The following is a 23,022-nucleotide window of genomic DNA, read 5'->3' on the forward strand; positions in this document are numbered from 1 at the left end:
CGCAACTTTTGACTGACCCTCACTGCTACTATATTGCTTCCATATTATGCTGTGGAAAGCTTTACTTCACCAAGTGGCTAAAAACCTCCATCAAGGTATATTTTCTTAGCAATTTTTCTGGCGTTTTGGTGGGGGGGGGGCCAAACAGGCCACTTTAGGCCTTTGGGGGGGGGGGCATGGCCCTTGTGGCCCCCCCTGGATCCGCCAGTGCTATTGTCTATACGATCACCTGCATGGTTTAGCATGCAGTCTGAAGTACGTGACGTGTTCATTGGGGTAATGCATACCAGATGATGGGGTTCGTTAGACTTTTTTCGCAATGCGCTTGAATTGATAAGCAATCGTTGCCTGTTTGACTCGTTTTTTTATGGGTTCATTGACATATTTCAGTCCGACATTTGCTGAGCAAATTCGCATGTGCTGGGCGTGACAAAGCAAACACTGATAGGTAGGTACCATGCACACGGCATTTATACCTCATTTCATCGTAAATAAATAAAGCAAGTTGACAAAATGCACCATTTTGACGACTATTTATTACTCAACCATATCAAACGTATTTTGTATTGAACATAGGTAGAGCGAGTCCGAATATATGGACAATGGACATACAGAGCGAATCCGAATATAACGCGACATTCAGGTTTTGTGCTTTACTCATGCTTAGCTCACTCATGCTCATGCTTCAGTGCTTTTCTCATGTATCGGGGCCTAAGAAACACAATTCCAATCCGTCAACTAAAAGATGGCTAAATATCATTTTGATGTCATTCCTTTACAAACGAGAGCTAGCCAAAGTAACTAAATCAGCCGCACCGCCATCACTCAGATCCAAATGTTGCGATCGTGTTGTTGAGCGGAGCCCTCATGAATCGGTCGCTGGCCATGTAAGCTTTGATGCGTGGCAGGTCCTCAAACCGCTTCACGTAGCGGACGAGGTTGTCGAACGTCTTCAGAAGGCTGGCTTCAAGAATACGATGACAGTCGAGTAGTTCGTAGAAGAGAAAATCGACCACCGTTGGCTGTGAGAGCAGACAAATACATGGGCATTGGTCAGATTTGTACAGTAGAGAATTGACCATTGACGGCTGTGTAAACAGACAAAGATGCGGTCATATTGGTCCGCTGATAACCACACGTTTTGGTGCTGAACTCGCGGTCAAGTGTCAAACAGAAACGTGGTCAGATGAAAGAGACACTGTTAGCACGCGCACCGACGGGGGGGGGGCGGATATTCGCCCCCCCCCTGAGGTTTTTCGCGAATAGCGGGAAAACCGCGGCGCTACGCGAAATTTGGTACGACTATTCTCTCATCAATTTTACACATGGTGTGCAAGTTTGAACTTCCTAACGTTTAAGGTCAGGTCACCAGGTTACTTTGAATGACCCAGCCTCAAGTCACTTTTTTGCAACTTTGTTACCGTGCCAGAGCTACAGTAGATGGAGGAGGCCTTTGAAAGTCGCAGGAGGTTATTAGGTCATTAGTAGCTACAATTTTTATATCTCGGAATTTTGATATCGGTGACCTAAGGTCAGGTCGATTTCTCGACCTCCCCAAAGTCCCCATTATAAGTCAATGGGGGAAAAATCAACTACCTGTTTTTACCACTAAAACGGATCGGAATGGCACCATATACCATACATGATTTTATATGCGATCAACCTTCACTACCTTGAGGTCTGTTTTGCTGTTGGTCAGCTGTAAGGTCATGTGACGTCATCAAAGGTCACCAGCGGTTTTTTGCCAATAACTCCGTACAGGAACAAGATACAGCCGCGCCGATGGTCTCATTGTGTTCAGCTCGTCAAGACGCATCGAATGATATACATGATGACCTCGAGGTCACATGACCTGAGGTCAACCTTTGACCTTGACCTTTCGAGGTCAACATATATATCATTCGATGCGGATCGACGAGAGGATCACGATGATGCCCTTAGTTTGTTCCTATCTTGACTAATTAGAAAGTTATTCGAGAAAAACTCTCCATATCTAGCGCCGCCCTTTTGACTTTTTTGACCCCTGTGACGTCATCTTTGACCTGACCTGAAAATGACCTGTGTAAAAATTGTAGACCTTGTCCGTGCGTATCCGATGCCGTTTACCGTTTGTCGCTATCTTGCTGTCGGTACTAAGTTGGCGCAGACCCCCGTCGGTGCGCGTGTTAACCCGCGCCCCGTAGGGCTACCGGCGGACCCTACCACCCGTAGGGGGGGGGGGGGGGGGGGGCCGTTTCGGCCCCCCCTAAGATCTCGGAAAGTTACCGGCCGATTTTCAAAATTCAAACGGCGTTCGATAGCCCCACCCGGGAACTACCTTGTGACCAAATTTCATTGACCTGGGTCAAACCGATGACGTCACAGGTCAGGTCAAAGGTCAGATTTTCACCGTTCACAGGCAATTCAAGAAATGTGCTGTGAAAGCGAGTAAATTGGTAATTTATTGAAAACCATCGATGGTACATTGTTCGTCAAACACATACTTTGCTATCTGAGGTCACTGATACCAGGTCAGGTCACAGCGAGGTCAGGTCACCGGGGTCACAATATGAATGTGTCGTGTGATACATGTTTTATGGTCCATTTTACTTGACAAATGCGATTATGTGGGTTAGGCAGCCTTTGGGGCCAGCCTAGGTCACGTTTTTGTGAAGGTCAGGTCAAGGTCAGGTCAAATTAGGTCAAATTTCAAAGTTGATATTTTTGCATAAAATGGGTATCGATTCGATGCAGCTCGTCACGGGGAGTCTAATGGTGGTCTTCGTTTTGCTCTACGAGTTCTAGAATTGCCAAAAATTGAGTTTGAAAATTTGACGTCATCATTTTTGAACAGTTTTTTCGCTATAACTTGGCCAAAAAACGAGGTATCGATCTGAAATTTGGTATGTAGATAGAAGACGGTAGGCACTATCACATATATTCCGTTTTTTTCGAAACTCAAAAAACTTTTTGGAATTTTTGGCGAATATATCCGAAAAAATGCTTTTTTGATTTTTGGGGGTCAAAACTCAAAAATTTCAAAAATTCGAGATGGCAGTTTTGTAGCCCTGTCAATTCTACACCTTTTATGTCTTGATCATTTTTCTGTATCTTCAAAGCTGTAGTCCTGACAGGTCTTCTCGCGAAGGTCTTTTCTCGGTCGAAAATGACAGAACATGACGTCACTCTGACGTCATTTGTGGCCAACCTATCATAGCCTCTGGAAAAATTTTTGGTCACAATGTGTAAAATTGATGCCCGGAGGGGTCCTAAAAGTTTGGTGGCGATATCTCCAGCCGTTTAGGAGATATCGACCGAAAAGGACAGGGGAAGGCCGTTTCGGCCCCCCCCCCTACGGGGCGCGGGTTAACCCGCGAGTTACTGGGGGGGGGGGGGCGTTAAACGCCCACACTTTTTTCGCGGGGCCATAGCATTAAAACGGCGCGCCGCAGGTGCGCCAAATTTTGGGTACCTGTAAAGAATTGATTGAAGTTTATTGTGACGAAGTTTCAAAAAAATCGGTCGGAAAATTTTTGAGATATCGAGGTGTTAGTGACGTCATGATTTCTGAGTTTTCGACAAAAAACGGCATATGTTCAAAAAATCATATAAAATCACAGAATAGACATACAGACATGCCGTAAACGCCATTAGACTGCCAATACCATGAACAATCAAATGACTATCGTCGATTATTGATTATCGTTACGCATTTTCCAAAATCGTGAACTGAATCTTGGCAATTTCTCGTGACTTCTTCAGGACCATGATACATGCATTTCTTAAATTGAACTTTTTTAGCCAAACACGTACACATATGATAAAATGAATGTCACCATCGTGTTCTACGTCCCAAATTACCCATAAAACATGTGTCACAGGCTGCGAATATCAGTTTTGATTTTCGGGGATATTTGCCTGCCCGGTTGACCTGACCTTGACCCTGACCTATGCTTGACTGACCCCTCATGGAGCTGACACTCTTGTAGGCCTTATATGATGGATTGTGCACCGTTTTGACAGAGTTTATGACGAGAGGCGCCCATTGCGAAGTCCTGAAGTCCATGCTACTGAAAGCCCGATTTCAGGTGTTTGACCTGACCATGACCCGACCTGTGACCTCAAAATTCAACTTTGAAGTACTCATCTGAAACGTCTGGTCGCGTTCTTTCGTTTGCCGCCTCGTGCGTTTCGCTGCGTTTATCGGTTCTCGAGTTATCGGCTGGGGGCGTTTAACGCCCCCCCCCCCCAGCAAACGGTGGGTGGCGAAATACCCCAGCAGCTGCCGGGTTAAAGCATGTTCAGCACAAAGCTCTTGGCCAGGTTTACCTACGCCTACTGCGAGTTTTAGAGTTTAGACCAACAACAGAAAATGACTTAAATTTTCGGTAAATGAATGAAAAAGTTAAGGAGTAAAAATAGGATGAATAAAAGTTCCGATAGGCGTTATCACAAGTGTATTCGCGGCCATTGGGGCGATGTAAGAAAAGAAGAAAACAGCTGGCCCCAAGAACTTTAAATTATCAAATAGCATGCTCCTTTTCCTTGATATGTAGAGAATTTACCATTAATTGTTAGAGAAAATTGCATTTAAAATCTTCCATTTATGCTTTTTTCATCGTTTGCACAGGATGTTCTTTTACTAAGCTAGAGAAACACTAATTAGAAATAGTTCCCGCATCATCAAGAACAATAGGGAAGGCTTGAAGTGAATACAATAATCTAAACGGTTTTGTAATCCATGTGAAGACACTTCTAAAATTGCCTGTAGAAATATTAAAGGCAAAAGTACAACTTTTTCACAAGACGGATGGCTATAAACCTCAGAGGTGCACAAATAGCCCAGCCTGTCTCCTACACGGTCTCCGATGGCTCCGGTTTGTCTCACCGATCATCCTTAGGTATATCCCAACATATCTATACTTTCAAGTAAAGCTGGTTATTTACATTACAGTTATTAATATTTACAGGACGTAAACGCTATTCCTGAAGTGTTTTTATTTCTGAAGCTATCCGCAGATATATCGTCATTTTTTTAAGAAGCCGACAGACATACGGTATGCGCTGCTTTGGACAAAGTGCGAGGCAGGACTTGGTACACCTCCACCTGAAATGCATACTGGTGGTGTATAAATAGACTAGAGTGAGGCGGTCTGGTTGTTGACTGTGTCTGGAAACACTGGAAAGTCAAGAACTACCCTCATAAAACCACCGGGACGCTCAATTAATTCCTCTCATCCAATGAGGGTTCAGTTCCACATGGACCAGACGGGCGTCGCCGTCCATCTGCCGTCCCATAGCGTCCCTCTCCCGTTTAGTGGGGCAGTTACTACTTGGCGGGCTGAAGGTGAAGTGACGTAACACTGCAGTGTACGGTGCACATCAGTGTTTCTGTTTAGGAATATGAAACTTTAAGGAGTGTGTAACAAGTTTTTTCCTGGATCAACATTACTTCATTTAGGTAAGAAAACATTATTTGAGGACGATTTTGCAATATTTGCTAATGGGACGAAGCCCATTAAATTGCTATGGAACCTATCATATTGAGGACCACAAACGTTCAGAAAACGTTTTGACTGTAGGCTTTAAGAAGAGGCTTTAAATCCTTTTATAATCCATCGCTGACTACATCTATACTGCAATCTATACACATTTCACGTGCATCGCTAATCTCTTCGCTAATACAGATCCTGGTCTATTTTTTCTTGCTTAGCAAACCTCAGCTGTCTTGTAAAATTTTCATGACGCATTCATACATTACAGTTTAGAGGCAGATAAATCCGATATTCCTGTTTTCTGCGTGGCTCTGTGAGGTCGGTCCCTGCCATGGATGGTGTGAGACCATCCATGCTGCCGATCGTTCAACGCGCTAGTTTTATTGGGGGTTATATGACCGAAGGACATCGACGACCGACGGAACTGCCTCGCCTGGCGGGGTCACCAATGTGGAACACGCTGCCGGTTTTTCCGAAGTAAAACTGGAGATTTGCTATACAAAGTTAGACTAAGTGAATTAATGTACTTAACCATATGAAAGCAAATGTTTGACAGAAAGTAAGCGGCCATTTTGTCGCTGCTGGAGACAACTGCCGGAAAACTAACTGCATTCCCGCAACATCCAATTACTCATCGATACGTATCAAATGAAGCAGGGCAGATTACCATATTATTTTTCTTAGGATATCGGAATATAGTAACATGTTAAGATACCAAAAAGGTGCAATATCCTTGTTTATAACACAGCCTTTGTTCCGAGTCTGTGCCTTTGGATGGATCTCATGTGCTTAAAATCTTAAGAAAAATGCACTAAGTATCCATTTGAATTATTACTTATGCCAACATGAATGGTAGAAGAATAATCAATTGTAATTTGTTGTCAAGTCTAGATGTGTTTTCTCCACTGTCAATGACTGATTTCTTTTTGCTGAGTAATGTTTTGCAACCTATTAATTTATATGCCAGTGGTGGCTCAAATATTGCTGTTATAGCTATGCAATGTGTAATCTTATATTGTTTAAATAAAGTTAGGCAAATTCAACTGAAATCATGACTGTAATATTTGAAATATGTCATCTGATTGACCTTCATCATACCAACATATAGCCTGGGCAAGGATTATGTCAAAAATGGCAAGGCAAGAGGAAAATAGAACAAGTCAGATTGTATTGCCACTCCTTTAGTCAGAGAATGAGGACAAGTTATAAGCAAAAAGCACAGATCACCTTGAAATCTTGAAATCAATGTCAAAGCCTACCTACCTGACAACTTGTATGGTCTCCCTCTTTTTAAAGTAATGCAATGCATTAGGTAGGTACATTGCTAGGTGTGAAATTTATGGAGAACTTCACAAACCCCATTACAAATCAGTTTTATAAGCATATGCTTCAAATTGCTATGCTTCCCACACTAACTGAAAGGTTTTTAAGCAAACTCATGAGCAAACTCCATGCCAGCATATCTTGTTATTGAGTAAACATATTGACTGCTTAACTGACCATTCCTTTTTCTATAATCATATTAATTACAATTCTACACAGACCTGTAGACAATTCACGACACATTTTCCACCCACAAAATTATTATATACACAACTGAACACAAAGCTTATGTTTAAAATAATCACATATCTGTTGCATTTTTGATGTATAGGTACCTGTCTATAAAACATGAATAATTTGATGTTGTGAGCCTTGTGCCCAGATGAATGTTTGTGGTATTGGTGTTACAACAAGGAAATTGAAAATTTGTCATGCAGTTTAGGGAAGTTATACCTAGGTAATGTTCAAAATTAAGTGAGATGCCTTCAATTACTAAATCTCAAGTACATTGAAAAGCCATATATTCTTTTGAAGGAAATTATTAGGTACCTATTTACATTAGAGCTAGGTAGGTAGTTACCTGCATGTTAGCATCTTTCAATGTTGTTCTTTATCAATCAAAATGAATGGAAAATTTAAAAAAAATAAGTAGAAGTGATCAGATAGGATAGGTAAAGCAATTTCACAATTCATATGACTTTCAGTTTCAGTTCTCATCAAGCCAATTAGGTTGGGTACCTGCCTATTTACCAGCACCTCCATAATCGCTCCCCAAAATGCCCCCTGCCACGAACCTCTTATGAAGAGTTTATAGAAGTGCAGGCTGCAGATTTCCGGCCCATGCAGAGTTTTCATTTCTTTGGCAATTCCTTAACTCCACTTGGAGCTCATAACCTTCTATTACCACACCATCACATCACAAAATATAATGTGAAAGTCCTTATACACTTTGCTTACACTGCGCAAGACACATCCACAGCACAGTACAGCAACTGAAGCGAGCTGTTCACTGTTACAATTATCTTTCAAATTCAACTGACACCGATAGCTGGTTACCACGCAACGCGCTAGCAAATGGCGTCAGCTTGTCCCACGAATGGCGGTTGCTATGGAAACCAGCTGACGAAACTTTACCAGAACCCATTTTCGAACAGGAGTTTTGTTAAGGCGCCCCAAGAATTTGTGCGCCGTTTTTCGAAACATGCCCACCACTTTCGCAGTTTTTCATCCTACATTTTACCTACACGGTGTCTCATGAGACACAATGTTAATCCAATGGGAACTGTCTCGTGGGTGTCTCATGGAGGAGATTTGTAGGAACTGTTTTTGAAGACACGTAAAGAAATGTAATGACCAAATGCCGTTGACAGCTGATTGTACCGACCAATTGCTACCAGTTAGCTGTTCTTATAGTCATTTTTGTTCAGAAAACACAAAACTGAAATCTGTCTCGCGGTTTCCCTCTTCGGCTCTTTCCTGTCTCCTACATTGTAGGCAAGTAGGAAGGTTTGTGCACCTCTGCGGAGCATGGCCTGATGAAGCGTTAAGTTTTCAATACCGAATAGAGTACTATCAATTGATCTACTGATACTATCAACTGATAAACCTATTCAACGCGTGACAACTCAGCCGGTATATCGTCGCCTACAGCCCAGCTTTCCCTAGTGACCGATAGAGGCGCTGCTATCGATGTCCGCCCGTGCCGCCTAACGCGATGGTAGTATTGAAGATCAACATGCCATAGATAGATACATAGATACAACATACATAGATAAGCTCTTATTTTATCAATATTTGCAACAAAAACGTCCCAAGCAAGCCCAGTTTTGTGACTTTGAAAATACAGTTTAATTGAAATTTTACTTCAAAATAATTTCATCAGAGATCGTGTATTTACCTTTTCTCCCACCAACCAGTCCTTTTCGCCAAGAAATTTGGAAAATCTTCCGATGGTGACCAGGGCTGTCTTGATGTATTCGGGCCTGAGCTTCTCCTGTGACGAAAAAAAACATACAAAAGTTACAAGTTATTCGTCGATGAATTTCTGCTAACGGTTCACAGACACTAACAAACCGTTGGATCAACATTGGTTGAGTGGCCAAATATAATTGAGCAATTTTGACCTAAATTGAAGCATTTGAAGGAAACATTCGTAGAAAATCGGGTCGGCAGTGATGCCTAAATAGCATAAAGCAGTATTAAAACAAACCAGTAATATTTCCAAAGATATGCTGATCTCAGCCTCCAAAAGGCTTCCAACAGGGTATCTGTTTATTGTTTACCATCTATTGGCACCTCGAAAATACGGGTCGAATGTAATCACCTATTCTCAGTCTCACATGTTACACAAAGCATATTACACCATTGATTATACACAACCATGGTGTTAAATTGACCTCTACATCTAACATCACAGACTCACAAAGTCTGCTGTAGCCAGGCCTGGCAAGCCTCTCAACCTTTTCAGAGGTGCAAAAACCTGCCAACTCGCCAACCAGAGTGTGACAGATGACGTCACAAAAACTCACAAAGTCGCTGCTGATGACGTCACACATACAAAACCTGTGCTAATGACGTAACTCTGACTCACAAAGTCTGCGCTGTAGCAGAGCCTGGAGAAGCCGTTGCGGAAGTCCATCAGCTGGTTATCCAGCAGATCCAGCCTCATGTGATCCTCCTCAGTTTTGCCCACCATGTCATGTCTTCGGCCGATGTAACGTAAGATGGCGTTGGTTTGAGTGAGCCGGTTGCCGTCGTGTATTAGGTATGGGAGCTGGTGGAGAGAGGGGAGAGAGAGAGAGAGAGAGAGAGAGAGAGAGAGAGAGAGAGAGAGGGAGAGAGAGAGAGGAGTTACACAGCCAATTTTATCTCAATTTGATGGTGCTGCGCTCGATAGAGAGGTCTGATTACGAGCGAGCGAGCGCAGCGAGCGAGCGAGTTTTTACTGAAAATCCTGAGTATGAGCGGCCGGCCGGCCGGCCGTGGGGACGCTCTTCAAAAGCTAATATCTTAGGAACGGGACATCCGATTGACAAGCGGTCTTCTTTACTGAATGTCACTTGGACGTAAAAGTTCTGTGGTGTGATGGCCACCATGCGTTCTTGCCAACCACCGCACGTGGCGCGTGGTTAAAGTTGGACATTTTTTAAGAACCCCCAAAATTGCAACCTCAATAACGGCACAACGATTGGGCCGATTGAAATTTGAATTGAAACTCGGTACACACTCCATCAGATAATTCATCTGCATGTGTTAACCCGCGCCCGGCTGGGGTCCTGGATTTCCACGCTCTGCTGGGGGGGGGGGGGGGTTGAACACCCCCCTTGTAACTCGGCTCCTGGGCCACGTAGCGATACGCGGAAGGCGGCGTTCGAAAGAGCGTAAAAAATAATGAGGAAATCACTTCGGTCAATTTTTGGTCAGGTCAAAGGTGAGGTCACCAGAGGTCATTGAAGGCAAAATTTCGCCGATTTCCAGGTCGAATGTCGAAAATTTCCAAGAAGCCAACGAATAACTCGGGAACCAATAGAGCTACAGCGCCGCGAAAAAGTGCATTGTATAGCACTATTAACGCCCTTTCTGAGTAATTCTCTCAGATTTGACCTAACGTCAACGGTTTTGCCTGCAGGGGGCAAAGACTGCAAAAATAGCCGATTTTTTCGGAAACAGTTTTTCTGCAATAACTTTTGACCCAAGCCTTGTACGAGCTTACTTTTACCGGCATCGTGTTCCTCTCGTCAAGACGCATCGACTGAACTATAACTTGACCTTGAAAGGTCAATTTGAAAATTTGACCTCAGGTCAAGGTCATGACCTGACCGGAAAGGGTCATGCTGCATATCAGTCGATCCGTATCGTCGAGCTGAACACATATAAGGCGTTTTCATCGCTCTAACATGCCTCTATCAAAAGTTATTTGCGAAAAACTGTTAGATACCATTCGTGACCTAAGATGACCTCAGGGCACAAACAAGGGTCACGGACACCATTTTCATGTTCAGTGTGTCTAAACCACTTGTAATTCGGTGTTTGGGAGTGTTTATAATGTCTGTCGTCCAAAAGAGGTGCATTTCAATTTTCTCCCATTGACTTATAATGGGGAGGTCGCAAAATTGACCTGACCTTAGGTCATCGATATCAAAATTCTGAGATTAACATTTTGTACATGCTATTGCTCTTAGCAATCGCTGAAAGTTTCAAAGCGATCGGTCACTCGGTGTAGCCATGACAGACATTGAAACTTTTTATGAGGTGAGGTCACTTCAACTGACCTGGTGACCTGACCTTGAATGACCCTGGTCTGAAATTTTCACAACATGTGTAGAATTGATGTATGATAAGGTGTACCAAAAACGGCGGCGCTTCGCGCCGCCGTTTTTGAGATATTCGCGAAAAACCACAAGGGGGGGTGTTCAAACACCCCCCCAGCAGGGCGCGGGTTAAGGTTGGGGTGCTTCTGCACGTGCGCACGTGCAGGGGGCGCTCCCAGATCTCGAGAACGGCTGGGCCGATTGCGCTCAAATTTGGTACACGGTTGGGGACCAGTTAGTAGGGTGCCGTGCAAAAGTCAGTTTGGACCCCGCTTGCACGTGCGCACGTGCAGAATGCCGCTTCCAGATCTCAGGAACGGCTGGGCCGATTGCGTTCAAATTTGGCACACCGCTAGCGACCTGTTAGAAGGGTGTTTTGCACAAGCCCGTTGGAAGTACCCTCTCGCCCTTGCGCACGTGCAGGGCTCACCATCTCGCTCGCTCGTTCTTCGCCCAAAAGGCGTTTTACTGGTTATATTTGTTTCATGACGTAAGTACAAACGAATATAGAAGAATATATGTAGAAACGAATATAATATCCCGACGATTTCTACCTATCGCTCTCTCGACGTGGTGGTGAACATGTAATTAATGAAACATTTGAACACTAGCGTAGTTGTCTCTTCCCGCAACGAAATATTAGGGGAGAGTGGTGCAGGAGGCCCCCCTTAACCCGGCAGTTGCTGGGGTATTTCGCCACCCACCGTTTGCTGGGGGGGGGGGGGGGCGTTAAACGCCCCCAGCCGATAACTCGAGAACCAATAGGCGCAGCGAAACGCACGAGGCGGCAAACGAAAGAACGCGACGAGACGCTTCAGATGAGTACTTTAAAGTTGAATTTTGAGGTCACAGGTCAGGTCAAGGTCAGGTCAAACACCTGAAATCGGGCTTTCAGTAGCATGGACTTCAGGACTTCGCAATGGGCGCCTCTTGTCATAAACTCTGTCAAAACGGTGCACAATCCATCATATAAGGCCTACAAGAGTGTCAGCTCCATGCAGGGGTCAGTCAAGCATAGGTCAGGGTCAAGGTCAGGTCAACCGGGCAGGCACATATCCCCGAAAATAAAAACTGATATTCGCAGCCTGTGACACATGTTTTATGGGTAATTTGGGGCGTAGAACACGATGGTGACATTCATTTTATCATATGTGTACGTGTTTGTCTAAAAAAGTTCAATTTAAGAAATTCATGTATCATGGTCGTGAAGTAGTCACGAGAAATTGTCACGATTCAGTTCAAGATTTTGGAAAATGCGGAACGATAATCAATAATCAAAGATAGCCATTTGATTCTCCATGGTATTGGCAGTCTAATGGCGTTTACGGCATGTCTATATGTCTATTCGGTGATTTTATATGAGTTTTTGAACATATGCCGTTTTTGGTCGAAAACTCAGAAATCATGACGTCACTAAAACCTCGATATCTCAAAAATTTTCCGACCGATTTTTTTGAAACTTTGTCACAATAAACTTCAGTCAATTCCCTACAGGTACCCAAAATTTGGCGCGCCGCACTATGGCCCGGCGAAAAAAGTGGGGGCGTTTAACGCCCCCCCCCCCCAGCAACTCGCGGGTTAAGCTCAGTTGCTATTCTTAGACAACTGATAATATTTAAGAGCTAACGTGTGCATGCGCTGTGAGCATGCATCATTTTCCCATACATACAGGGTGATTTTTTTTTAACTGTTAAAAAGTAAACGTCAATGGTGGTCCCTAAATCGAAAAATCGCGTGCAAAAAAGCAATGCACGTGATAGATAAATCTGGGACATTTTGCATGATGTCATGATTTGTCCATTTTAAAGGAAAAGGGCCACCTTTAACATGGGGATTGAAACTAAGATAGCCATCTTGTAGTCCGTGTCCGAAAACCTATCTGTCTACCTCCTTACGGCCGATTTCGGCCTCCATTCGTAGTTATCGGCAATTTTAAAAGAAAATACGCCAGGAATGCGTCCTTATCCCAGGAATGCGTTCTTATCCGACAATACAGCCACCCGCGGCGAGGCTTTGGTTTTTTACCAATCAGCTCCAACCAGCTCAGCTTTAACCAATCAGCTTATCTGACACAATCCGACGAGTCTGTCTTCTGAACGCTGATTGGCTTGAGTGTGACGTCATCGCTATGCCATCATACAGTAGGTGCTGTAGAGAGTATCAACATAGTACCAATATGTTAAATAGTTTTAAATACTTTTTCGCGAATTGTGCACTTTTGGCACCAGTTTTAAAAAGAAAATGAAAAATAATAATGTCAAAATGAAAAACAACGATATCTTCATATTTCACGAAGGTGGTCCTTTTCCTTTAAAGGGACTATCCCACCTTTAACATGGGATTTGAGTTGAGATAGCCAAGTTTGCGGCGAGGTTCAGAAACCACTATCTATCTAGGTTGCAACCCCCGCGGCCTCTTGGTGTTGAAGAAATTCGTTCCCTTCATTTGAAAATGGGCCTTGTACAAGGCCCTATCTTCAACATGGAGCGACCGTTAGTGTGACGTCACCTCGTTTAGTCGTTCTGATTTAAATGGGTTTGTTCGTTGAAAAATCGCTTAAAACTTGGTCTGAACTTTGTTGTGGTGCCTACAGAGTAAAAAGAATCAGCTTTATGACAGTAATGTGGCCTGGGGAAGGAGGTAATTTTGGGCTGTGACGTCACATATTTGAAAGTTTGTGTTTGGAATATGGGAAGCCTAAGATGTTTAATGAAAAATAAATGCCAGAACCGTGTTCCTGGTCATCCAATCTATAAAGTCGGGCACAATTTAACTGGTTTTAACAACATTTTAGAAGGTGGGATAGTCCCTTTAACCGACGGCCTCGGCCCCAATGGAGCCTGAAAATGTCCCACCAATTGGGCACGCATGGTCCACCGCCGTTCAGTAAAGAACGACACAAAACGATGATTTTGAAGCATTGAGGCAGTTCGAAGCATTACGATCATCAAGGAGATACCTCAGAAAGACGTTAACTAATGCACGAACAAGCTTGTAGTCATAAATAACCTTCAAAAGGTCTATCTGGCATATGTGCAGCCTCTGAAGAATCAGTCTTCAGGGAGAAAGAAAAACTGCGAATCAGACACCACCAGGGCCGCCAGTATAAAAATCCTCGACCTGCCCTCCCTAGACTTCTAGTTTTTGGACCCAGCTATGGCAGATATAACAAGAAAACATTGGAAATATCTGGCAGAGCTGAAAATAGGCGATAGGAGCCTTTTCAGTCCACCTAATGAGTATGGGAGTCCATGGTGCTGTTCAACACGTGCTCAGGCGGGCTGATTCGTGTCGGTGAGAGAGGGGGTAACTTCAAGCACAATTAAAATACACAATGGACGTTCCTTCACATCGTGTCTGCATGAAATCAAAATGTTCCAGAATGCTCGTCATCCTGGTATATAATTGTGCAATATATATTTGCATTTTAACGCAACTAGACCTCATTACTTTTTAACAAGTAAAAAAAATCACCCTGTATTTGCATTCAAAATGAATCTAGGGGGTACACAAACCGTAAACTTTAACATTTTGGAAAAAGTTGCAAAAGGGCCTCTTACACTATGGGTATGGTAAGACCCCCCCCCTCGGGCGTTTTACAAGTCAAGTCGACTTGTAAAAGACGCTTTGCGAACACAGCTGCAAGGCCTTTTATTTCGAAAAGCCAAGCAAATACGGTGTTATCGAAACCAATAACACTTCCAAAGCGCTCGAACAATGCGAAAACTAGCACAACCAAACGCTGATGACCAACGAAAATTGTACCTATTACCTCTAAGAAAGGGAACAGAAAAAAACAAAAAAAAAAAACTCCTTGAAAAAAGAATGCCACGTCCGCCGCAGGTGCAGGCGTTTTAGCATCGGGGGCGTTTTTTATCGGGGGGCGTTTTATCATCCTCGAAGGGAGGGCCTCTTAAAAAAATGCAGTGTTTTAACGTCACAATATTTATGGTTTATGAGACATTTGCAGCGCACCAGAACATGGTCTATTCTGAAGCTAACATGTGACGATTTCGATGAGATAAGATTGCATTTGATAGCCATTGTTTTTTCAGATATATAAGGGTGATAAAGATGCATATATCTAGCAAGTAAAGGGGCAAAAACAGAAACAGGCTTACCAAAAGTCGCTGCGACGCACCTGATACCTCAGGTTTCGTGAGTTGTTGTTTCAAGAGGGCTTCTGCTTTACAAGAACATTAAGAAATAAATAACATTATTGGTTTGGTAAAAAAAGCGATGGGGCCTCTTACCGACCCTGGGCGTCTTACACGGATCTCCCCTACCTAGCGGCTCCACGACTGGCTCATGGCTGTGCACACGGTTTCCCTCTTTAGACATTTCCTTCCCAGATGTGCGCGGAAAGCCAATTCTCTTGGGCGTCCATATTATCCCTGAATTTAAGCCAGCCTGACTTGCCAAAGTCAGGTGCTGATCCGCATTCGAACAGTCTGTCTTAAAAGTACCGCGCAAAGTAACGATGGATCCATCAAGCCTGACCGAAGAAGGGTCTGCTATAATTTGAAAGTCACCGAACCAATTGACCTGGGGAATGGATGAGAATGTCCATTGCTTCGGTGACTCGAATTTAGCAAGCCCCTCCTCGGTCAGGCTTGATGGATCCACCGTTACTTTGCGCGGTACTTTTAACTTTTAAGACTGACTGTACTGTGAACTTTTCAAGGAAATACCTACATTGTGCAAGTCCGCTAAAGGAGACATAAGGAAAGGGATCTAGCATAGACCACTATACCGGGTGGCCCAAAAAAACGTTCCGAACTTTGGAGGCCTATATCTCAAATTCGAGTGCAAATAACGAGCCAAAATTTTCATCAAGTTTGCGTCACTTCTTTGCGCATTGGTATGTCAAATTATAACACTGTACCATCATTTTCAAGCCAGCAATCTTATGTTGAATCAAGTAAGACGTTTTTGTTTTTTTTTGCCGTTGTTGAACGGAAGTAATGATTGGCTTAAACGTACCATGTTAGAAAAAATACAAAAAAAAAATAGAACGGCTTGAATGATACCAGCACGTGTGTTGCTATTTCATATATTTTTTTTTGTCACACCTATGTGCCAAATATTCAAATACTAAGCCAAAGTTGTGTTAATGGATGCCATTCGTTTCAACACAAGTCCTGTTTCGAGGCGAAGGAGTGGCACGGTGCATGGATTACTGCTGATCGCCCTCCCTTCAAGACGATCAAATAGTAAATCGACCGAATAAGGAAAAAAGCTAGAGGGAATGTGTCACCCTGAGGCCTGAACCACCAATGAGACTAGTTGCCAGTAGCAGTCATGGCTGTAGGCCGTGGTGCCGAGATGGAAGTGGCCCGTTCACTCACATTTTTGGTAAACAACAGAGCAAAAAAGTCATTTTTTACATGGCATGCTAGAAACACGAACCGTTTAAAAAGTAATTGACCGAATAACATCAAAATCATACCATTCACTGAAAATGTATGCCGCATTGACTATTGGAAGTTTCAATGTTGTACCTATCTTTATCACTTTCTGAGAAATATTGATTGAAAGTTGGGAACGTTTTTTCTGGGCCACCCGGTATACCCGTCTTCGTCTTCGTTACGGTATAAAGTGGTCTATGGATCTAGTCACCTAAGGGAGACCTAAGGCGCTAAGGGAAGTTCCTAAAAATACTCACATTGGGGAAGTCGAGGCCCATGCTCTCCTTGACTTGGAGCCAGCCCGATTTGTCGTAGTCGGGTGCCGGTCCACACTGGTAAAAGGTCTCCGAGTAGCGCTCCGCCGTGTACTCCAGCAGGAGACGAATCGATTGGGCTCGCTGAGAAAATTAGAGGTCTTTGAAATAATACAATCGACATGACAACAAGACACGAATCGACTGAGCTTGGTGAGAAAGTTAGGAGTTTTTGAAATAATGCAATCGATATGACAACAAGACACGAATCGACTGAGCTTGCTGAGAAAATTAGATGTCTTTGAAATAATGCAATCGACATGACAAGACACGAATCGACTGAGCTCGCTGAGAAAATTAGAAGTCTTTGATATAATGCAATCGACATACATGCCTAGACGACTTGACTGGGACGGCTGAGAAAATGAGACATAAGCGAATAAAAACGACATAGTAAGAGATCATTAACTGGGTACGCTGAAAAAAAAATGAGCCGCTAAGATACGAGATCGGGATTGGTTTGGGATATGCCGGCAAGCCCATCAGAGCTTTAAACACTATACACTATACAGACACGACTTACCCCGCGAATTTTCCAGTAGCCGAGCTCCATCCTCTGTTTCTTGTTTCGAAATCAAATGACAATTCACGATGAATTATGAACTGATGCGATTATTAGCCGTAATTTGTAATAGGATCGGCAGTGTGGTTACGAAAATCACTAGATGATCCAATGATCGATTCGAAATGATCGAAATGATCACTGGATTCACTGGTTATCGCAATGATCGCTGAATGAGTCGGTCACTGCGTCAGTCGATAATAATAGATCACTGATCACTTAGGCTGAATGTAGAGCATCTAGCGACGAGCCTGAGCTAAGACTGCCTTGAGCTGTGAGCTCAGACTGTCGTGAGCACGAGACTCAGACTGCCGTGAGCTGTGAGCTCAAGCTGTCGTGAGCACTAGACTCAGACTGGCGCGAGCACGAGACTCAGACTGCCGCGAGCACTTAACTAGGACTGTCCTGCCGTTCAACTAGGACTGTCCTGAGCTCCAAACTTATCGGAGAGTACGGTACAGTGTGTTTGTAACTGATAGGTCAGAGCTTATAAGTGTTTGAAGTGGCTGATAAAGAATCGTCACGATATCAGCTCTCAAAAAGCTGGATCCACCCTAAGATTAACATCGCATACGGCATGACTGTGATGATGGCGACGTCGCCACCTCTAAAGAGACATCATTTGACATTTTGATAGGTACTCCTGTTCAGGGCTGGTAGGATAGGAGTCGAAGGTCGGATTGTAACTATACAAAAAATATTTTTGCACAGCTCTATTCCTTGAATAAATCTCTTCAACGCCTTATTCCTAGTTAAGCGAATTAGTCCACCCCGGTTGGATAAATAAGGCGATTTCGCCAAAAGGTCGCGGAAAACCGACCGAAAACGGCCGCGCTCAACGCTAATTTGGGCATGTAGACTCTTAAAGGAAACAGTTCACTTTCCTGAAATTAGTATTTTGCTATTGATTTATGATTTTTAATGCTCAAAATGATCATGAAATAAAATAAAACCTTTTTGTAAAATCAATTATTTTCTATATTTTAATATAGGACGAACTATATTCTATGTAAAATAATGTTTGACGCGGAAGCTTATTACGCGTTGACCAATCATATCGCGTAGTTCAAACCTACGCATACTGCATTGGCTGTAAGCAGCATGCTGATTGGCTGACGATGACGTGGCTGCATTCCTGTGCAAGGCACACGTTCCTCTGCAAGGCACTCTTTTCGGAACGATAAATGGAATATCTTCGTCTAGGGTGATCATTGAGCCGTAAAAGCTCCTGATTTGTGCTAGTCTCAGCTCAAGCTACGAAACTGCTATTCCGGTTCAAAACCCCATGTTAAAAGTGAACTATTTCCTTTAACCCGCGCCGGGTGCTCTGAAATTCCGCGCCGGGCCGCGGGGGTGTTTGAACACCCCCCCCCCCTTCTAACTCGGCTCCTGGGCCACGTAGCGACACGCGTTAAGCGGCAATCGAAAGAACGTCAAAAATAAGGACGAAAACAATTCGGTCATTTTTTGAGTCAGGTCAAAGGTCAGGTCACCAGAGGTCACCAAAGGTAAAATGTTGACTATTTCAACATTTTGGAAACTGCCAACGGCTATCTCGGGAACCGATAGAGCTACAGCGCCGCAAAAAAGCGCATTCGATAGGCCTTTTTACAGACCTTTCTGAGTAATGTTCTCAGATTTGACCTCAGGTGAACGGTTTAGCCTCCAGAGGGCAAAAACTCCAAAAATAGCCGTTTTTGCGAAAAACGTTTTTTCGGCAATAACTTTTGACTCAAAAGAGCTATGACATTACTTTTGCCAGCATCGTGTTCCTCTCGTCGAGACGCGTCGAATGAACTATAATTTGACCTTGAAAGGTCAACTTGAAAATTTTTTACCTCAGGTCAAGGTCATGACCTGACCGGAAAAGTTCATGTTGCTTATCAGTCGATCCGCAACGTCGAGCCGAACACATCTAAGGCATTTTCAGCGCTCTAGCACGCCTCTATCAGAAGTTGTCATCGAAAAACTGTTAGACTCTGTTCGTGACCTGAGATGACCTCGGGGACATAACGAGGGGTCACAGTTGCCATTTTCTGGTTCAGTGTGTCTATTTTACCTACATCTCGATGTTTGAGAGTGTCTAGAATAGCGTTCGTGCAAAACAGACGCTTTTCAATTTTCTCCCATTGACTTATAATGTTTGGCCGCAAAATTGACCTGACCTTAGGTCACCGATATCAAAATTCCGAGATAAACATTTTATAGATAGTGTTGCTCTAATCAATCGCTGAAAGTTTCAAGGCAATCGTTCAGTCGGTGTAGCTGTGACGAGCATTCTTATTTTTTCTGAGGTGAGGTCACTTGGCGTGACCTGGTGACCTGACCTAAGGTGACCTGGGTCTGAAATTTTAATAACATGTGCGGAAAAGATGCACGAACAGGTGTGCCAAAAACTAAAGATATCTGCGAAAAACCGCAAGGGGGGTGTTCAAACACCCCCCGGCCCTGCGCGGGTTAAAAACTCGCATTGGGCGGATGAAGTTTCCCAGGTATTGGCTCCAAAACAACGTATTCGGCTCCCGAATACGTCTAAGTGATCCGCGTCGTTCCTAGTTAAGCTCTAATTAGATCAAGTGACTCATAGGGAGCGAAAAAGCGACAAAAAACATGAATTTCCCTATGGCGGCGGGCTGCCGGGTTGCGAGACGGCACACCGGCATTTCCACTTTTGACACACCATGAACATGAATCTTATGTAGGTCATGTAGCAACATGTAGGTAGCTTATAGGTTAGTGAACGTTGTGTTTGATGTTTTAAGCTTTGAGCTTTAATTTCAGCGAACCAACCCAATAGTCCATTTTATAAACAATATGATTGGCAGAGTGGTTTACTCTTATTTATAGGACTTACCTACCTAGTTATGCCTATACCTTTTTGATCTTTTGTTGCGAGAGCCTGCTGCAGAAAACCAAAACTACATCGATTAAATACATTTGACATTTCAGTTAGGCATGTTGAGTGTCACTGTAACATTACGCTCCAGTCAAGCGTTCCGTTGACTAATTTGAGCTCTTCCTACCTTCCTAATGGCATACAGACGGGTTTTGCCTATCCAGTAGCATCACATGTTAAATGCAAATGTTTTCTAAAGTTTTTTTTTTCGCATTTAGAAAGCAGTGAGGACTTAAACTTACCATCTTTATCCGGCGTCCTATTCAGCTGAATGCATTAAACCTACCCAGCGAAAGCTGTTGATGACATTTAAACTCTGATGCCCTTTAAACACTGAGACTGCCTGTCCTTACGTCAGCCCGGTCAGGTAGGTAACACTGTAATCAAGAAGCGACCACTTCAAAATGCAGCTCAGTGCAGTCATTTGCTGTAATTGCCGACCCAATTATGCTGTTTTAAATTGCTGACGGGTTCGAGTCGTAATAAATCGTCATAAAAGAGACTGTCCCAATGGAAAGATGGCCGTCATGAGTAATCTTAAGCCGACCTAACTCTGCTCGAAAATGTATTGTGCAGCACAATACATAGGCGGCGGAACGAGGGGGCACCGTGGCACCGTGCCCCCTTTGATTTTGGCATTTTAACATTAGCCCTATGGGCGTTGCATGGAAAGAATGGGACCAAAAGTCGGCAGTGCCCCCCCCCCTTAATTCAAGATGTTCCGCCGCCACTGATTGTGCTATCCACTTTTCTTCAGCTAGACTTAACTTCTAGATTACATGTTCACTGCATGTGCTATGGCCTGCACGCTGCATTGGCCGGTGGCTCAATCGGAGCATGTGGCCAAGCTTTTGTGCCTGGGCTCGTGGGTTTATAGTGATATGCCGGTAAGTGCCGCTCAAATGGGCGTCACAAATTTTGACCAAAGCAACTTTCAAGCGCCATTGGTCGTTTGGGTCTAGGCATCTGCGGCGGCATCGTCGTCATCATCTGGTTAGGATATAGCAACGAAATAGCTGATAGCTAATAGCTAATATGCGTAGCAGTATGATAAGCCAACTGCTTGTGTAATTGTAGAAGCTAAATAAAAGCTAGAAGCAGATTTGAAGGGGTTGAAAACCCTCTGACCGATGAAATTTGGGTGCGTTACACCCATTTGCGTCAAAATATAGCCTAATTTCATTGGCAATTTCCTATACCTAATACCTATAAGGCCAAGGGTCCTAATTTCTTCTATTAATTTTATAGCACCTGGCCAATCTAGCACTTCTGGCAGCACCATCATTTCATGAAAATGTCATAGGTATAGAAACACTGATAGGTATTCGAAAAAAAGTTCATTCACTTCACACGCAAGCAAAGCTTGAGTTTATTATCCATAAAATCATAACTATCACACACCACTCTAAATAACATCACAGACTGCCAAAAATCGAAGTTCTGTCGTTTACTTTTGCCTGAAGCTCAAGACCGAGCTTTTAAAATGCTTAGGATGCATGATTTAGTACCTGGCAAGTGCCCATAAGGTATAATTTAACCCGCGCCGGGCCGGTGCTCTGAGATTCCGCGCCGGGCCGGGGGGGGGGGGTCTGGACACCCCCCTTCTAACTCGGCTCCTGGGCCACGTAGCGACACGCGGTAAGCGGCAATCGAAAGAACGTCCAAAATAAGGACGAAAACACTTGGTCATTTTTTGGGTCAGGTCACAGGTCAGGTCACCAGAGGTCACCAAAGGTAAAATGTTGACTATTTCAACATTTTGGAAACTGCCAACAGCTATCTTGGGAACCGATGGAGCTACAGCGCCGCGGAAAAGCGCATTCGATAGCCCTTTTACAGACCTTTCTGAGTAATGTTCTCAGATTTGACCTCAGGTCAACGGTTTAGCCTCAAGAGGGCAAAAACTAAAAAATAGCCGTTTTTACGAAAAGCGTTTTTTCGGCAATAACTTTTGACTCAAACGAGCCATGACATTACTTTTGCCAGCAACGTGTTCCTCTCGTCGAGACGCGTCGAATGAACTATAATTTGACCTTGAAAGGTCAACTTGAAAATTTGACCTCAGGTCAAGGTCATGACCTGACCGGAAAAGGTCATGTTGCATATCAGTCGATCCGCAACGTCGAGCCAAACACATCTAAGACGTTTTCAGCGCTCTAGCACGCCTCTATCATAAGTTCTTAGCGAAAAACTGCTAGATTCTGTTCGTGACCTGAGATGACCTCGGGGACATAACGAGGGGCCACAGTTGCCATTTTCCGGCTCAGTGTGTCAATTTTACCTACATCTCGATGTTTGAGAGTGTCTAGAATAGCGTTCGTGCAAAACAGACGCTTTTCAATTTTCTACCATTGACTTATAATGGAGAGACCGCAAAATTGACCTGACCTTAGGTCACCGATATCAAAATTCCGAGATATAAGTTTTATAGATAATGTTACTCTTATCAATCGCTAAAAGTTTCAAGGCAATCGATCAATCGGTGTAGCTATGACGAGCATTCTTATTTTTTTCTAAAGTGAGGTCACTTGGCGTGACCTGGTGACCTGACCTAAGGCGACCTGGGTCTGAAATTTTCAGAACATGTGCGGAAAAGATGCACAAACAGGTGTGCCTAAAACGACAGCGCTCCGCGCCGCCGTTTTTGAGATATCTGCGAAGAGCCGCAGGGGGGGGGGTGTTCAAACACCCCCCCCCCCCGGCCCGGCGCGGGTTAAGGAAAGTGACAGTAACCA

The 23,022-nt window shown here is 43.8% G+C and overlaps 1 protein-coding gene across 1 annotated transcript; it reads right to left on the bottom strand.

Annotated features, from left to right (window-relative positions):
- Window positions 1–520: 520 nt before the first annotated feature.
- Window positions 521–17,859, bottom strand: LOC122368509 (glutathione S-transferase Mu 4-like). Its single transcript, XM_043342497.1, has 5 exons — window positions 17,353–17,859; window positions 16,773–16,913; window positions 9,388–9,570; window positions 8,695–8,790; window positions 521–1,022 (listed from the first exon to the last, which is right to left on the bottom strand). Exons 1-5 carry the CDS (start codon window positions 17,380–17,382, stop codon window positions 822–824), a joined length of 651 nt encoding a protein of 216 aa, XP_043198432.1. The 5' UTR covers window positions 17,383–17,859; the 3' UTR covers window positions 521–821.
- Between the last annotated feature and the right edge of the window lie 5,163 nt (window positions 17,860–23,022).

Source organism: Amphibalanus amphitrite, unplaced genomic scaffold (assembly GCF_019059575.1).
Source record: "Amphibalanus amphitrite isolate SeventyFive unplaced genomic scaffold, NRLGWU_Aamphi_draft 000954F_arrow, whole genome shotgun sequence".
Lineage (NCBI taxonomy): Eukaryota > Metazoa > Arthropoda > Thecostraca > Balanomorpha > Balanidae > Amphibalanus > Amphibalanus amphitrite.

What these genes read in the sequence shown, in the direction of transcription:
- LOC122368509 (XM_043342497.1), bottom strand. Translation starts at nt 17,382, where the DNA reads ATGGAGCTCGGCTACTGGAAAATTCGCGGG. An exon ending in TGGGCCTCGACTTCCCCAAT is followed by an intron (nt 9,571 to 16,772) that starts GTGAGTATTTTT and finishes TCTCTCCACCAG; the next exon opens with CTCCCATACCTAATACACGA. An exon ending in ACTGGTTGGTGGGAGAAAAG is followed by an intron (nt 1,023 to 8,694) that starts GTAAATACACGA and finishes CTGCTCTCACAG; the next exon opens with CCAACGGTGGTCGATTTTCT.